The sequence below is a fragment of the Euprymna scolopes genome, chromosome 46 (genome assembly GCF_053919585.1).
Source record: "Euprymna scolopes isolate OS-2025 chromosome 46, ASM5391958v1, whole genome shotgun sequence".
NCBI lineage: Eukaryota > Metazoa > Mollusca > Cephalopoda > Sepiida > Sepiolidae > Euprymna > Euprymna scolopes.
The window spans coordinates 135,879,681-135,899,392 of record NC_136527.1 but is presented as its reverse complement, the minus strand read 5'-3'; the positions used below and the strand labels follow the sequence as shown (position 1 = coordinate 135,899,392).

General features: G+C 32.8%; 1 protein-coding gene and 1 long non-coding RNA gene across 2 annotated transcripts in view; both read right to left on the bottom strand.

Annotated features, from left to right (window-relative positions):
• LOC145271436 (uncharacterized) overlaps positions 1–3,866 on the bottom strand; it is an 854,738-nt gene extending 850,872 nt beyond the window's left edge. Inside the window, exon 1 of the long non-coding RNA XR_013865874.1 lies at positions 3,750–3,866. This is a non-coding gene — a long non-coding RNA (uncharacterized LOC145271436). The remainder of the gene's footprint in view (positions 1–3,749) is intronic.
• Positions 1,487–19,712, bottom strand: part of LOC145270212 (uncharacterized) — an 86,955-nt gene continuing 68,729 nt past the window's right edge. Inside the window, exon 3 of the mRNA XM_080125844.1 lies at positions 1,487–4,592. Coding sequence (XP_079981970.1) covers positions 3,903–4,592 — 690 coding nt within the window. The 3' untranslated portion in view covers positions 1,487–3,902. The remainder of the gene's footprint in view (positions 4,593–19,712) is intronic.

Genomic DNA, 19,712 nt, shown 5'->3' with positions numbered 1-19,712 from the left:
ACCTTTCTTAGTTGTTGCTTCGCGACGTTTCGGCCAACTATTCCTCTGGCCTTCGTCAGGTGGTAACTGCGACAGGATATGAACTCTGAATCTCCTGTCTTTTCAGCAATTAGTGCCATCCATAGTTGTTGTCGTCTCACCACGTTTTGACCAAGTAAGCCTCTGGCTGGTTTTGGGTAGGATTGAAACCGCTATCGTCAGACAATTCTCACCTGGAACCGTAGAGATTCAACGTCTCTATCAACTGCCTCATGGTCCCCAAAGGCAGTAATTGCAGTGAATGCAGTCAAGAGATTCAGAGTTCCTATCCGTCGCTAAAAGGTGAAGGTCTAGAATCAGCTCAACATCATATTTCCAGGTTTTGAGTTGGCCACCGCAGCTATTCTTCCAGGGTCAATTTGCGTAAGTATTTATGTTAGCAATCGTGTTATATAGTTCTTAGCACTTCTATTACATTCGCGTTACTAACTAACTCTCATTTTAATTCAGGTGGTAACCGCGACAGGATTAGGAACTCCGAATCTCTTAATCGGTATTTGGCATTTATCCTGATGATTTCCTGTCGGAATGAAACTTTCTGTGTAGCTTACTTGCACACATATTTTCATACTACTGAACTCTATTCATGTATTGAGCACTATTTAGTAAATGCAGAAATACATGTACACAATATACTTTACCTAATAATTTATGTGTATATACATGAAATGCTGAAACGTAATTATATATAAATACACACCTAACACACACACACACACACACACACACACACACAGCTATTTTAATTAATAAAATTATATATGGCTCATTCCATGTCAAATCGACAGGAGTAAAACCATGTCTGACACAGATTTTTTTCAAATTTGCTACACTTATAGATCTCCATAAAACGCTTGTAGGAATGGTTCCAGTTCAAAACCCATCATGAAATTTGAAATATATACTGTCATAAGATAGACAAATCTTTTATCAAAATTTGAAAAAAATTCAAATAACGTTTTTGGAGATAATTAAGGTTAAAGGTCAAGGTCAAGGACAACTTTTAAAAATTTGACCTTGAAAAAAATATTCGCAAATAAAATGGTAGATCTATCCAAGTACTTTAGAATGATATATGAATGAACTTTGTAGGCCCATAAACAATAGAGATATCGTCTTTTAAAGTTGGTCACTTTTCCATAAAAATTCACATTTTTTAAAAAGGTCAAGGTCATATCTCAGAAATCCCTTGACCTTGAGATGTGTAACAGGTGCCATTCAATTCCTAATATGGAGATCTATAAGTGTAGCAAATTTGAAAAAAATCCGTGTCGGACATGGTTTCTGCCCCCCCCCCCAAATTTGTCGATTTGACATGGAATGAGCCATATATATATATACTAGAAGGCCGCCCGATTTTATACGTATTATTATATTAGACCCAATATATAGTAATGATATAAACAGTTAAAAAAAAAACAAAATAAAATGATTGTGCACCATCACAGAGAATTGAACCACAATTTACTTTTTCAAAACAATACATAGGTGAAACTTTTTTGGTCTTATAAATTCACATCAGATTTTTCTGGATTTTACGCTTATTTGGATTTACGCAGCTTTGGTCGCAAAGGTTAGAATTAGCTGCAAAGTTCTTGGCAAAGAGTTTGGCTTTGTCTGATGCTGACGAGATTACCTCAGGTCCATTTATGAGAGTTTTTACCTTATAGGGTATTTTTTTAGCTCCTTACATCAAATGTTTACATCAAATGGCTTCATGTGTTGTCTAGAGCGATTTACATAAAAAAAATAGTTGTCATTCATCTGTCTACAAGACAAACAAATGTCCACTGAAACACACTCGTGTTGTACCATTCAAACTGTGGTTGTGAACTATCTAAAAATAAATGTTGATATATTGTTCTGAAAATTGATATTCACGGTATTTGTATGTAGCAATATGTGTATGTTTTGGCAGAAAAATCTGAGAAAAAGAAACGCTCTCTCGTCTCTCTCTCTCTTCCTCTCTCTCTCTCTCTCTGATGGTCATCTATATGTGCGAAGGTTTTCTGTCATCAGTTTAGAGTTAACGGTGCAAATAATGTTTCCGGGCTATGTGAAGGTTACCTATCTGAAAGAATACTACGTTTGACTAAAAACCCAAGAGGCTTATATGAACCATTCGTCTTATTTGATGTGCCATTAAACCCCTTTGTACCCCGCTTAAAGTGGATTGAATGCCGCGCAAGCTCAATTGTACTCCAAAGTCACGTACAGAGTTTCACAATGGCAAAATAGAAAAAGTAGGCTTTCAATATTAATGTCAGAGCAAAAAAAAACAAAAAAAAAAAACTCAACTTTATAGATATATAAATAAAATTAATAATGTACAAATTCTGTATGAATCATATCATATTTTCTTCCAACCCATCTATTTTCTAACAAACAAAGCTTGTTAGGTTAGACTCAAAGCTGGACTCAACTAGCATTTAAGCTGATAAATTAAACTTAACTTTTGACTAACCAATATTAATTTATTACTGTTGTACCATGTTATTAGCAATATTTAGCTACAATTTATTTTTTTAAATTACCTTGTTTGACCCAAATGATTGTTAGTATGAGACGTTTTAAAATAATCACCTAAAATAAAAGTCAACAACTCATTTTAAGTTGCTAACCTTGCTTTTCTCTGACTGAGATACGGTACTATGCAGTTTGACACTCCCAGGCCGGAACAGATACTACACTTTGATCTTGTCCCGAAGGCCAAGTAGTATGTAGTAAAGCTGTATGTTATTACTGGCATAACAAGCTGATTGATATCAGTAATTTTATTTTTATTTGTGAATGGATTCTTACGAGTCTTTAAATGGGAACTGCTATTAAAACCGGAACCACACATTTCACAATGCAGTATTTTCATTGAGGTTTTATTGGGGTAGACGTTCCCGGTGTTCTTTCACCGTTTCTATTGTTATATCTGAGTTTTACGTACTGTCCCATGCTTACTATTTCATTTCAGTGAGTTTTTCATGTGGTTCTTGAGTGAATTCAGTTGTGTATAGGCCATTCCACAAACATTACAAGAATATGGTTTTTCACATGTTTTCTTAATATATACATATATCAATCCTTATATAAGAAGCTAACTGTAATTACAAAGCAATATAGAGAATACATGACAAATCGCACTTCAATTCCTTTTGACGGATTGATCGTTGCTATTTCTTCTGAGTGATTGATTTTGCGCTACGAAACAAATACTGTCAAGCTGATGTCGCTTCCATTCTTTAAGGTTCATCCTCTGGGAGGTCTCGATATATTTCTGCCGGCTCTTTCTTGCTATTTCTGTGGCAGTCTTGTTTAGTGCTTCATCCTCATCTGAGAGACAGCCCTGACCCAAATGCTTGACCAGCTGGGTGACTGATGTTGTTCTGCTGGCTCTTGTCTCTTGATGTTCGTATACTATTGAGAGAGTGTGGTTCTGGGAGCTTCTCAGATACTGACCGGTACTCACTATAGTTGTTCTATGTTGATGATTGATCTCTGAGAGTCCCAGATCTCCTTCTTCCCTGGACAAATACAGCCTTGGTAGACATTGATTTCTATATCTTATTTTATGAAACGTTAGTAGCTTCCGTGTCTTTACATCTAGCCGGTTGATGTCTTTTTGTGGCCAGTCAATGATACTAAAGCTGTACGTTATTACTGGCATATTGATGTCAATAATTTTATTTTTATTTGTTTTACTGTGTATGAATTCTTACCTGAGTCAACGATATGGTTTCTCTCCAGTGTGTGTTTGCATGCAGTATTTTGATTGAGGTTTGTTGGGGTAGACGTTCCTGGTGGTCTCTCACCATTTCTATTGTCCAATGCTTTCTATGGTGGCTTGATACGCATGGTTCATTTCAGTGAGACTAATGTTTTTTCATGTGGTTCTTGAGTGAATTCAGTTGTGTATAGGCCATTCCACAAACATTACAAGAATATGGTTTTTCACACGTATGAATTCTTACATGAGTCTTTAAATGAGAACTGCTATTAAAACCGGAACCACAAAATTCACAACGATATGGTTTCTCTCCAGTGTGTGTTCGCATGTGGTATTTTAATCCCGCATTTTGAAAAAAGGCCGCATCGCAAACGTCACATTTGAACGGCTTATGACCCGTGTGAATTTTCATGTGTTTGTTATATGCAGACGTGTTCGAGAAGGCGAACGAACAAATTCCGCAGACAAATGGCTTCTCCCCGGTATGGTTCCGCATGTGTATCTTTAGCGAGAATTTCTCGATGAATACCGAGTCGCATACGCTGCACGAGAACGGCTTCTGCCCACTGTGCCCTTGAAGATGACGTTTTAGATGAGAGATCCGTGAAAATTTGGATCCGCAAATCTCACACGGATATGGTTTTTCTCCGGTGTGTGTCCTTATGTGCGCTTTTAAGTTTGACTTGTAAGAAAACACGCCTCCACAAATGTCACACGGAAACGATTTGCGAAACGCGGTTGATTGTTTTTTGTCGGACATCTTCGCGGCCTCAATAGTGTTCGGCGGTTTTTCGTCAGACATCTTCGCGGCCTCGAAAGTGTTCCCTGTCTGCGTCTGAAAATAATAAACCAAGAAGTAACACATATATCTGAACTCATAAGCAATTAAAAATGGAGTTTATGTTAAAATGTAAAAATGTAATTTATATTCAAAAACGCAATTATTTTCAATTATTATATAATCAGTATAAAAATTTAATACCATATAGGAGCCTATTCGTGACCACACACACATACACACCCACACATATATATACAAGTTAGAAAAGCATTTCATCCAAGGCATGAAAATTGTTAAACAAAATTCAATTTGAAATTTATTTATCTTCAAAGTGTACTTTTATAAATTTTACAAAGTAAGGTATGCAAATTTAATACCTTACTTTGTAAAATGTATAAAAGTGCACTTTGAAGATAAATAAATTTCAAATTGAATCTTGTACCTTTATTTTTAAAGTCTATAATAAAAACATTTTGTTTAACAATTTTCATGCCTTAGATGAAATGCTTTTCTAACGTGTATCCTATCTTTTTAAGATTATATCTTATTTAATTTATTAATTTGGATTTAAAAAAAAGATGAATGTGCTTTTGTATGTATTTATAATAAAAACTCTCCACCTCTCTATTTCAGATTGTATTTCTCCTCACACCACAGCTCATTTTTGCAATCCCCTCTTTGTATTATTACAGGTCTGAATATTCTCTCTGTTTTAGTTTGTAATTCTCCTCATACCACAACTCTTTTTTTGCAACTCCCTCTTTGTCATACAGGTCTGAATAATAATGATTAAATTCTTTAAAACTTCTTTCAGAATAGAAAATCTTTACAATTTAATAAGGAACATATTTCATATAGGTTTCATTAAAAATATTCAGTAGATAACGAGAAAAATAGAGATGAAAATTTCAAAAGGACTGTATAACTGGTTACGCTCAATAGTAGTCCTCGCTAGCGAAAGACTTTGTTATTATTGTTATTCTATTTAAAACATTTTGTGTCCTGCACTTTCGTGCGAGGACTAATATGACTATGCTGAAACCAACACTTTGCTATATGTATACATGGTAAATTTTCAGATTAGGTCCACCTCCACAATTTTCTTTTAAATGACGACTTTTAAAGGTTTTCGGCCATGCTGAATACGAAAATCGCCTTGAAATTTTGCAGAAATAATTAGTTATAGCACAGACAAATAGTTTTTGAGACAAAAATACCTGTATTTTAGAATCTAAATAGCTGGCGGCCATGTTTGAACGGGCGGAATATGAAATTGGCAACCCCTTATTTTTTTTGCGGGGTTGTACAACCATCACATCACTCCCATGTGTAATTTCTATACTGATAGGTTTTTTGATATATTTTCACTAGATTATTATTAATTGGACACGAATTAACCAGATTATGACAAAAAATTGTAAAAAAAAATCATTATTTCGATATTTGCTCACTTTTAAGTTACAACATTCTGGTAAATCGGTCACCCATTTTTTTTTTTAATTACGGAAGTTGCCGGCACAAAGAAGGTTGATGCACCGCAATAGTTGTTCAAAAAGAAACATCCAACTTTAATCGTTATAAATAAATCGTAATAAAAACTCTCCGCCTCTCTATTTCAGATTGTATTTCTCCTCACACCACAACTCATTTTTGCAACCCCCTCTTTGTATTATTACAGGTCTGAATATTCTCTCTGTTTTAGTTTGTAATTCTCCTCATACCACAACTCTTTTTTGCATTTTTTGGGGTTTTTTTTTTCTCCCTCGTCGTGCCAATATTTTAATCGTTTTTAAACATAAATAAATTTATTTTAGTGTCCCCGTACTTTTTGCACATTTAATAAGTTCCCAACTAGAACTCTTTATTTTTCGACACAATTTATTTTGTTCGCTATCGATTTTCTCCTGACGAGATGATAGCCGAAAGAGCTCTAGAGAAACTTCCGCCTATTATTTTTAAAACTGTATATAAATTTTATACCTCTAAACATTTATTATATATATCGTTAACAGACAAGCGAGTTTGCGAATGGAAATCCAAGAAACTCCTTAACGGTGGGGGACGTTGATTTGAAGACAACCATTTTTTTTTTATTATCAAAAAATCTCCTCCGCAAGTTAAAGGTTGTTTTCGTCATCCATAGCTAAAAATTTGTCTGACGTTACCAAGATGCATCCATGACAGAAATTATTTACTTTGCTAGATAGATAGATAGATAGATAGATGAGTAATGATAAACATAAAATAGATAGGTAGATGGATAGATAGATAGATAGAAAGATAAATAGATATATAGATAAATAGATAGATAGAAAGAAAGATAGATACATAGATGGATAGATAGAAAGAAAGAAAGATAGATGGACAGATACATAGATAGATAGTCTATCTATCTATCCATCTATCTATCTTTCTTTCTTTCTATATATTTATCTTTCTATATATCTATCTATCTATTTATCTATCTATCTATCTATCTATCCATCTACCTATCTATTTTATATTTAGCATTAATCATCTATCTATCTATCTATCTATCTAATATGTCTCCTAACATGAACCCCCTGCTAAACAAAAGAGACAAAAAAACAAACCTTCAAATACAAAGAGTATATATATATATATATATATATATATATATATATATATATATATTAGCAGACAGCTCCGAAAATGTCACACGGAAATGATTTCCAAAACGTGTTCGCTGGGTTTTCACTGGCCATCTTCGCGGCCCCAAAAGTGTTCGGTGCTTTTTCGTCAGACATCTCTGCAGCCTCAAAAGCGTACCTTGTCTGTGTTTGTCTGAAAATAATAAACCAAGAAATATTATCAATATATCTGCATTTATAATCATTTGAAAATCGAGTTTATATTAAAATGCAAATTTCTAAGAAAACCTCACATAATATAAAAACCAAAAGTATTAATTTTTATTTAATCCCGGACAACGTCAGGTCTTCTGCTTGTATATATATATATATATATATATATATATATATATATATATATTAGTGATGGGACGACTTCATTCTAAATTTCTGATTCGGATACGATTCCCAATTCTGATTCTTTTAAAATTTATAAATATTTAATGAGAGATTTTCTCAAATGATTTCCTTGTAACTCGATTTGAGCCCAAAACAATAAATTTTAAGGGGTCATAATAGGGTCAAAGTTAAAAAATTGACCGTTTTTGTTTTCGTTTTGTTTTCACCTCCAAACACCGTATAGAGATTTGTTGTTATTTGTAAATTTTAAAATTATTATATAAGCCCCCCTAATTACCATATATATTTCTTTTGTAATTGATTGAAAATTTAAGACAACAGAAGGTTTATTTTGATTTTGAAACAAAGCCAGATTGTATCAGTTTGTCGTTAGTGTACAACATACTTGAAAGTTTTCATAAACAGTTTAAAATAGTCGATGACTGAAAGGCAAAATGTAAGAACAAAATATAACAATGCCCCCTCCCATTGTTATGAACGGATTTCTAAATATAATCTAGTTATAATAATGTTACTATAAACGTCACATAACGTAAAAAACCAAATATATTAATTTTGTTGATTTTTTTATTTAATCCCGGGCAACGTCAGGTCTTCTGCTAGTATATATATATATATATATATATATATATATATATATATATATTAAATTTATTTATACAAACATTGATGGCTACATATGTGCATACATGTTTCTGTAATCACCCGCGTTGGGGGATTACGTCTTCAGGCCAAGAATTATCGTCAATAACTGATATTTCAAACAAAAACTTTTTCTTATTTCGTTTACAAAGTTAGAATGTAACATGGATGGGGGTTATGAGCGGGGAGAGGATAAGTGAGGTCTTTGAACATCTTTTTTATTTCCCTTTTTTTATTATATTCCCTTTTTAAGTTTATCTATCCATCTTTTGGTTTTTACGGCATAAGGTACTTGAGAATTTAGTATTTTTGTCTCGCGGTCAGTAAATTAAAAACATTCCTTAGTGCTATTGAGTACTGACCGGTGTCTTTCAATCCGCACACACTAACACACACTAGAAGCAAACATACGCTTATACCTATACTCAGGAGTGTATATACACTGTTCGCTGTATTTTACTCACACACACGCACTGAAAACAGGCAATAACTATAACGACACACATGAATGAAATTAAAATTAAAATAAATTAAATCGTTTTGTTTAGAAGGATATACGCTTCGTTTCCTCTAAGCTTATTTACTCTATCACTGATTCGTAATTCATCAATTAATGTAGCAACACATTAATTTGCAAGAAAGGCTAAAACAGAGATAATGAATTTGATGTCAATTAAATTTTTAACAATTTCATATCTTTTAATGTGACAGACTGACTACATGGGTAATAAATTCAGGATTTGTTACCACCTTAACTCTCTCACCTCTCCCACTATCACTCATTTTTAATTTTAACTCCCACATAATTTTATGCATTAGCATATTATTAAAAGGTTTCTTCTAAAATTCTTTCAAGTCTGTTATAATAGCATCAATATAAAATTACTTATGCAAAGGATTTTCAATAGATTTTTTTTTCAAAAGTTAAATTTTTCAAGGCCCATTTATTTTTTCAATAAAGAATGTAAGTAATAATGAAATAAACTGCCTGTCAATTATGTTGCTATTTTTTACTTTGTGATTTTTTTCAAATTCTTCTGAACTAGGTTATTATATTTCTGCTTGTCTAATTTATAAAAATTTCTGGTCTCATCCGCCTTAACAAGGATATGCTACGATACTGCGCTTTCATGTGAAGACTAATAATGTCGTTCCATACTATGCTAAAACCAACACTTTGCTATATGTATACATGGTAAATTTTCAGATTAGGTCCACCTCCACAATTTTCTTTTAAATGACGACTTTTAAAGGTTTTCGGTCATGCTGAATACGAAAATCGCCTTGAAATTTTGCAGAAATAATTATTTATAGCACAGAAAAATAGTTTTCGAGACAAAAATACCTGTATTTTGGAATCTAAATCGCTGGCGGCCATGTTTGAATGGGCGGAATATGAAATCGGCAAATCCTTATTTTTTTGGGGGGGAGGCGGGGTTGTACAACCATCACATCACTCCCATGTGTAATTTCTATACTGATAGGTTTTTTGATATATTTTCACTAGATTATTATTAATTGGACACTAATTATGACAAAAAATTGAAAAAAAAAATCATTATTTCGATATTTGCTCACTTTAAAGTTACAACGTTCTGGTAAATCGGTCACCCATTTTGTTTTTTAAATACGGAAGTGTCTCCGGGAGATATGAAATGGCGTTACGTTGCCGGCACAAAGAAGGTTGATGCACCACAATCGGGGATCTTTGTGCCGGCAAAAAGAAACATCCATTTGGGGAACTTTGAATGTTTTTCCCGCTTTTCTTTTTTTTCCTACCAATATTTTAATCGTTTTTAAACGTTAATAAATTTATTTAGTGTCCCCGTAGTTTTGGCACATTTAATAAGTTCCCCATTAGAACTCTTTATTTTTCGACACAATATTATTTTATGATATACGCTTCGTTTCCTATAAGCTTATTTACTCTATCAGTGATTTTCCTACTGTCCTTATTTATCGAATCAATTATGTTGCTATTTTTTACTTTGTGATTTTTTTTCAGATTCTTCTGAACTAGGTTATTATATTTCTAATTTATAAAAATTTCTGGTCTCATCCGCCTTAACAAGGATATGCTGTGATACTGTCGAGTTTTTTTGGAAATGATTTTTGAGAAAGTGTAAATATTAGTGCTAACACTGAATAAATGTAACTGCTAAAAACCTGAGGAATGCCCAATAAAAAATGAATATCTAACCTCATCAGGGGTATACCAGGCTACGATATTCCCAGAACAGAACCCAAGGGATGAAAGATTTTACATAGGTAGTACCCAAATGACATTCACAAATAGATTCTATGGACATACACATTCGATGAATAATCAAACATATGAAAAGGACACTTCCTTATCGTTATATTACTGGAAACTAGTTAGAGAAAATAAAACACCTAGGATAGAATGGAAGATTATTAGAAGGGCCAATACTTGCCACTCATTAAACTCACCATGTCCATTATGCTTATATGTCCCTCAATAACGTTCATCCTGCCCTTAAGTTTACGGTAGACAAAGAAACAAATTCTACTCTTCCGTTTTTGGATGTTCTTGTGTCCAAGACATCCTCGTGTTTTCTTATTTCTGTTTATCGTAAGCCAACCTTTACCGGTCTCTATACGCGTTGGGACTCTTTTTGTCCTACAAATCAAAATATAATTTAATTAAGAATTTATCACATAGGGCCTTGATGATTTGTTTTAAAGTTAATCTTGATGACAAGCTTAAATTCATTACTAAGCCCCTTTGTAACCACGGTTACCCCTTAGATATTGTTGAAACTACTATTAATAAGAAAGTTACCAATTTTTATAAACCTAAAGAAATTATAGTTAATAGATGTCCTTGGCTAGGTAATATCAGTGACCGATTTGCTAAGCAACTCTTTTTGTCTGTGCAACGGTGTCATTTTGCATTGAATCCATGCATTGTTTTTTTCAACCAGACCTATGTTGTTGTCCATTTGCAAAGATGTTCTTCCCTCCCCCATAATAATTCTATTATTTATTTAAATGTAGTTGCAGTGCGCACTATGTTGGGCAAACATCGCAAAGATTGGATTTCCATTTCCGTTTGAAACAACATGTACCATCAAAGATCCGTTATGCAAATTTTTCACCCTCGGATGTTCTGAATAATATGTATGGTTTTGCGATTTGCAAGCACCTTATAAATAACCATGCGTGTGCTACGAATTTCAGTGCTGACATGTTTACGATCTTGAATAAGTCTCACTCGCCCTTTCATTGAAAAATTCTAGAGACTATTTTTATTAAGTCTTTAAGACCATCTCTTTGCAAGCGAAAAGAAAATCTTTTAGGACTTAATTTAGTTTCTATGTAATTTTTCCCCCGTTTATTTTTCGCTTTTCTTCCCCCCCCCCGCCATGTTCATAACTTTTTTTTGAACTGTATTTTCTTCGATTTATCTGTTGAGCAAAACCTTCATTTCGTTTTTTAAATCATCATGTTGATTAATTTGAACCCCCCCCCTAAAAATTTTCATATATATTATAATAATAATAATGATATGATTATTATGATCATTATTATTATAATCATCATTATAATTGTTGTTATTATTATTATCCCCGTTATTATCCCCGTCATTGCTACCATAACCGCTACCATTATCACTATTAACATTAATTTTAAATTGAAGCGAAAAGAAAATCTTTTAGGACTTCATTTAGTTTCTATGTCTTTGTCCCCCCGTTTATTTTTTGCTTCTTTTTTTTCTCCCCCCCCCCCGCTATATTCATGACTTTTTTTAATCGTATTTTCTTCGATTTATCTCTGTTGAGCAAAACCTTTATTTCATTTTAAAATCATGTTGATTAATCTGTACCCCCCTAAAAATTCTCATATATATTATAATAAAAATAATGATATGATTATTATCATGTGATTATAATAATAATAATGATATGATTATTATCATTATTATCATTATTATTATAATCATCATTATAATTGTTGTTATTATTATTATCCCCATTATTATCCCCGTCATTGCTACCATTGGATTTACTTCTATCACAACTATTGGTAATACTATCTTTAATGTTTATCTTTAATGCTTACCTATAAGTTTGTCTTTAATTCATCTTTATTTTTATCTTCAATTTTACTTCGTTTTTATTTTCATTTTTATTATTGCTACTATTATTATAATTTTCATTACTAATATCTTTCATACTATTCTAATTACCCTACTATTATTTGGTATATTCTTACCACTCTCATAAGTAGTAATGGTTTTTATACTCCCCCACTTTGACATCTATATGTATACTTAACCTTTTGCATCAAGTTAAACGCACTCATAGTCATTGTCACCCTAATCTCCGACCGCCCCCTTATGATCATACTCCCTATACCATAACAGTAGAAACTTATAAATATATTGCCGCATATTACCTTTCAGTTTTAACCCCCCCACTAAAAAAAAAAATTAGAAGCAAATTTATAGCCGCCATTTGCCGTTTAGGTGGCACCAATCAAAATCAAAATTACCCACTCCATAGAAAATAGACACCCTACAAACCATTAAAATAAATTACCATGCAGCAACAATACACCCCCTATTTAGCCATAATACATATACCCCTGAATCTCAATACAATGTTAAAGATAAATTATATTCTTATATATCATACTATATATAATAAGCTTCTCCTTATTTATTTAGAATTCAATAAAGCTTCCCCCAACATTCTATAATTCCTCTAAATCTCTTTCGTCCCTAATGAACCGTACGCTAGATGCCGCATCTTCCCCATGCTATCTAGCACCTTCTCTACTCTTCTGATGAGAAGCGTTAGGCTTCGAAATGCCCTGGCATAAAGAGTCCCTTCTATCCCCCAAATTTTGCCTGTATTCCATTATTAAATAAATGATCCATTCTATATCTACCAATATATAGTTTTGCGTCTTCATTTCATACTCTTGTTGTCCTATCGTATAAGCTCCAAAAATTATTGTTGAGCTTGACATTATCCAGATAAGTCTCCTTTGTGGAATTGAACTTTCTCTTTTCCTTTTAAATTAAGCTATATATATATATATATATAATATATATAATAATATATTGGAATTCTTTCTCATTTCCTTGTACCTATTTGTGAATTATTCCATGGATTTCTGCCTTTTGGATAACTTTGGATCATCTTCCAATTGCGCGGTTCCCTTGGATTTTACTTGTGCAAATGGAAATTTAACTAAATTTCTTGGATTCTGCATCTTTGGATTTTACCGTCATTGGAAATTTTACCCTTCACCAGACTATCCATTCACGTGAAATCACCTTTTTATTCACTCTATTCCCTCTGCTTCACTTTTGTTATCAAGTAAGATCTATGACTTACTTGTAGTTTCATTTAATACTTTTGAAAGCAAAATCCGATCCCGTATTTTGCTAAATCCTACTCTCTGATGAGCAGGAAAATATTTCTTCGAAACTCCACGGATTAAGAACTATCCATTTATTTAGTGTTTCCTTTTTAAAATTAAATAACCATTCCTTCAATAACAAATTCCCATCTCTCTCCTCTCACTCAGTATTGTCATCATCGTTATCGTGTTATGTCTAATATGTCTCCTAATATACAAGAGAGACAAAAAACATTGTTATCGTGTTACGAGTCCCCCGTTAAACGCGTCTCCTAATATGAACCCTTTGCTATACAACAGGTATAGGGATAAAGAGAGACAAAATACAAAGAGCATATATATATGATGATTGCAACGTCTTGTCAGACGAGCGCCACTCCCTCAGACACGAGCCTAGGTGGAAGGTCAGGCGAACAGTCAGCAGAGTCAGTCGGAAAGAGCTGACATGGTCAGAGGAGGGTCCCCTTAGACGCGAAGGGGTAGAAGTTTAACCATGTAGATCCCGAATTTGAATTCCTGATGTCAAATCCTCTCACTCAGTATTGTAATCCTTTAAACATATCTCCTAATATAAAGTCCATGAGCCTAGGTGGAAGGTCAGGCGAACAGTCAGCAGAGTCAGTCGAAAAGAGCTGACATGGTCAGAGGAGGGTCCCCTTAGAGGTGAAGGGGTAGAAGTTTAACTATGTCGATCTCGAATTTGAATTCCTGACGTCATCATCATTTCGACCGTCATTCAACAATGTGTTCAGAAATTGGAAAAAGAATATGAACCCCCAGAGAGACAAAAAACAAACCTTCAAATACAAATATATATATATAAAAAATAAAAATTACAATAAGTTTACCAAGGTAATCAAAATGAATCAAGTTTAATTCGACCGTGTTTGGATTTTACCATTCTTGGATTTTTTACCCTTCACCGGACTATCCATTCATGTGAAATCTTTTTATCATTTTTTCTTTTACCTCCTATTCCCCTTACCTCACCCTTTTTTTTTAACCAAGTAAGATCTGTGACTTACTTGTAGTTTCATTAAATACTTTTATATGCAAAATCCGATCCCGCATTTTGCTAATTCCTGCCCTCTGATGAGAAGGAGAGTATTTCTTTGAAACTCCGTGGATTAAGGTCTATCCCCTTTATCTTGTGCTTCCTTTTTAAAATTAAATATGTTTTTGGGGGTCCATCCTGGGCCCAACTCTTTTCCTGATCTACATTAATGATCTTCCAAATCACATCCTTACATCATTCGTAGACATTTATGCTGACGACACTACCATCTATGGTAGCACATCTAAGACAGTAAACGACCAAGTTCTCTCCGATTCTCTCTCCTCTGATCTTGATCACGTTGTACAATGGGGAAAGGAGTGGCGGGTTACTTTTAATGCATCCAAAACCAAGCTTCTATCTTTACATCATCAACGTTCTGATCCCCATCTGGCATCAATTAAAATGAATGGCTCTCTTGGGGAGGCCTCAAGTTTTGACAAGCTTCTGGAATGGATATTGTTTATACTGTAAAAAGAATATGAACCCCCTGCTATACAAGAGAGACAAAAAACAAACCTTCAAATACAAAGAGTATATATATATATATATATATATATATATATATATATATATATATATATATATTTACCGTCATTGGAAATTTTACCCTTCACCAGTTTCATTTAATACTTTTGCAAGCAAAATCTGATACCGTATTTTACTAAATCCTACCCTCCAATGAGAAGGAAAATATTTCTTCGAAACTCCACGGATTATTCATTTATTTAGTGTTTCCTTTTTTCCATTTATTTAGTGTTTCCTTTTTAAAATTAAATATGTTTTTAACTCTTTTTCAAAATGTTTTTTAACATGTTATATTAACTACTTGTTCTTATTATAAGCTCTATCTCCTATTTTGTTTTATTGAGCTTTTACATCTGGTTGAGATTACTTTAAAATATTTAATATTAATTCTTTAATATTTATAATTTACTTTAGTTTTGCCATCTTGGATCATTTTGGTAAACTTAACTGTAATTCTTATTATATATATATATATATATATATATATATGTATCTTAGAATCTTACCATATACTAATATCAAAAGAAAAAGTATTAAACAAAAGACTAGATGTAATCCACGGGTGTTTGCACAGAAACAAATATTTAATTTCACGCACTAGAGCAGATTAGGAAAAAATGCAAGGGAGGTAATCCTAGATAAAAATGATATCACGAGAGTGACCTCCCCTGCATCGGGTAATATAATACGAATTCAAACACCAAGCAAAAAAAAAATAATATTAAAATAAACACACATAAATATAGGAATAAAATTATATAAAATTATATGATAATTGGAAAAAAACAAATAGGAAAAACAGGGAAAATTAAAACAAAAATAAATAATTAATGAATAAAAATATGTAAGTACGGGTTAAAACGGAAAACTATCTTTACATAACATCAAAAGATGGAGGAAGTGAGGAAACATGGCTGTGGAAATCCTTTCACCCGAATACGATGTCCAGCATGTTAAAAATATACCATTTGTTGTAAAAATCTAATGGATAAACATCTAAAGAAGTTGGTGGGGACAGGACATTTTTACAGAAACATAAATCGTAAAATTGCCAACTCATTAATGAAACAGTTGTAATGGAAAAATCCAGGAAATAAACGAAGGCTATAAAAAAGGGAACGTGAGTCTCTGATAAACTTCCGCTTATTATTTTCCAAACTGTATATATATATATATATATATATATATATATATATATATATATATATATATACAGTTTGGAAAATAATAATAATGATAACCGAAAGAGCTCTTGATAAACTTCCGCTTATTATTTTCCAAACTGTATATATATATATATATATATATATATATATATATATATATATATACAGTTTGGAAAATAATAAGCGGAAGTTTATCAAGAGCTCTTTCGGTTATCATCTCATCAGGAGAAAATCGATAGCGTGCAAAATAATATTGTGTCGAAAATAAAGAGTTCTAATGGGGAACTTATTAAATGTGCCAAAAGTACGGGGACACTAAAATAAATTTATTAACGTTTAAAAAACGATTAAAATATTGGACTCCAAAAACCATTTGGAGTCTGTCTCTGTTACAGTGCGTCAACCTTCTTTGTGCCGGCAAAAGGAAACATCCAACACATTGTTTCTCTTTGGGGAACTTCGAATCTTTTCTCCCGTTTTTTTTTTTTTTTTTCCTCCCTCGTTGTGCCAATATTTTGATCGTTTATTTTCGACACAATATTATTTTGTACGCTATCGATTTTCTCCTGATGAGATGATAGCCGAAAGAGCTCTTGATAAACTTCCGCTTATTATTTTCCAAACTGTATATATATATATATATATATATATATATATATATAAACAGTTTGGAAAATAATAAGCGGAAGTTTATCAAAGACTCACGTTTTCTTTTTTATAACCTTCGTTTATTTTCTGGATTTTTCCATTGCAGCTGTTTCATTAATGAGTTGGCAATTTTACGATTTATGTTTTTATTAATATTATTTTGTACGCTATCGATTTTCTCCTGATGAGATGATAGCCGAAAGAGCTCTCGAGAAACTTCCGCTTATTATTTTCAAAACTGTATATAAATTCTGTACCTCTAAACATTTAATTACATATATATATATATATATATCGTGATTTAATGTCCGTGATCAATAATAAAAATGACTTGTCTTTTTAGTGGTCTAAAATATTTGTTGATTCATATTAAATCCTGGGCAACGGCAGGTATTCTGCTAGTATATATATACACACACACACACACACACACACACATATATATATATAGTGCCGGCAAAAAGAAAGTCCGCACTTTTAATTTTTTCAAAAACTGCAAATTTAAACTAAATTTAATGTAACTGTTTAAACGAGCTATACCTCATTTGATTGGCCTTTTATTCCTCTATAATTTTACTTGTTCATATTTGACTTCTAATTCAAATATTCTAGTGTTCCCGCCAATTTAAAAACCGCCTCCCCCTAATGTAAACAAAATCTCTTAAATGTAAACGGAAGCATACACCCGTACATGGAGGAAAAGTACGAATTTTTAAAAAAGACGATATGCCGTGAAAACAGTATTCAGGGGGAAAATAAAAAGAGAAATTGTTGTCTCAAAAAAAAAAAAAAAGAGAAAGAAAAGAAATACATGTCGAAGTTGTTAGGAAAGAAAAAAGAAGAATAAATTAAATGTATATATTGCTTTAAAAATTATATATATTAAATAAGATACGTGTTGAATTGAACACTTTGAAGCCAAATAACTGCAACGCGATTTTTTCCTTTATAAAATAAACGAGTGTTTATTTTTAAAGAGAGAGATATATTTCGGAGATATACACTCCTTTTTCAATCTATATATTTTTTCTCTTAGTCTTCGCCATGGTGTCGAAGAATTGTGTCCACGTGATGTTAGCTGCGGATTTATATGTAGTCGGATGTTAGCTGCGGATTTATATGTAGTCGGATGTTAGCTGCGGATTTATATGTAGTCGGATAACAACGCGTGGTCACACGTAGTTTGAAACGTGGGTAGTTTATCCATTAAAAGCGTTGAGTGAAATTTGAAAATTAAATAAGATACGTGTTGAATTGAACACTTTGAAGCCAAATAACTGCAACAGAAAAAAAAAAGGAATGTAGAAGAATTCATGAGAAACAAACTAAAAATTCAAGAAAGGGGCTTCATGAAGATGGGACACTGAAATGATACGAAGTTCTACATGACAGAGAGGATTGGTTCAATTTCACTTGGGAAAATTCTTTCCTCATTCTGAACAAGCAACTTTGATTGACAAGGAAATGCTGCAATCTGCAGTTGGATACAATCCTAAGCTAACAAAGCATATATTATTCCTTAATTGGAATTCATTTTTTGAGATGAGCATTATATGTTAATTTTTATTTTTATTTCGGACTATTAGTCTCATCTTTATTAGTTGTTGTTTTTGGATCTTTTTATTGGTTCACCACGTTTCGGCCAACTTCCTCTGGCCTTCGTCAGGGCCCGTGGCGCAGTTGATAGAGACGTTGAATCTCTACGGTTCCAGATGAATTTGGTCTGGTAATCATTATTGCGTGCTTCGGCACTATTGGGACGAGATTTTTGTAGTCGATAAGTGGAGTTTTCAGATAAAAAATGTGGTTTCAACTGATTTTTTTTTTTCAATTTTAATAAGTTACGATGTTAGCTTCCAAATTATGCAGTCGAAATCACCTGAATATTAATGAATCATTAAGATAAACAACTATAATCGCGTTAGCATGTGAAAAATTGCCGCCATTTTAAAAAAATCAAAACAGAAAATCCATACACGCACTTATCTAGTTCGTAAAATCTTCTCTTCAAAACTGCTTACTTATATATTTTGAAAAAAAAAATTAAGATTTTTGGTAATGGTGCAAAAGACAAGACCCTAACTTTCAAAGATGGCGGCAGGTCTGTCAGTTGAGGTATGGAACCACAAAATGGATACAATACTTTTGCTATATATATATATATTATTCCTTAATTGGAATTCATCTTTTGAGATGAGCATTATATGTTAATTTTTTTTTTTTATTTCGGACTATTAGTCTCATCTTTTATTAGTAGTTGTTTTTGGATCTCTACGGTTCCAGATGAGCATTGTCTGAAGATAGCGGTTTCAATCCCACCCAAAGCGTGCCAGAGGTTAATTCGTCAAAAATGTGGTGAGACGACAACAACTACGGATGGCAGTGATGGCTGAGAATGCAGTTAGGAGATTCGAAGTTCCTATCCGTCGCGGTAACCACCTGACGAAGGCCAGAGGAAGTTGGCCGAAACGTTGTGAACCAATAAAAAGATCCAAAAAACAACAACTAATAAAGATGAGACTAATAGTCCGAAATAAAAATAAAAATTAATGTAAACGAATCTGTTAGTAAAAAAAAAAAACAGCGCCGGCTTTCAGGGGTGCTGAAAACGAATATCACAGTTAAATTTGTTTTATATGATACTAGCGAGGGGTACCCGGCGTTGCCCTGGTGTTTGGAGGTGTGTGTGGAAACTCCGGGGTTGGAGAGGGCTAAAAAAAAAAAGAAGTAATTA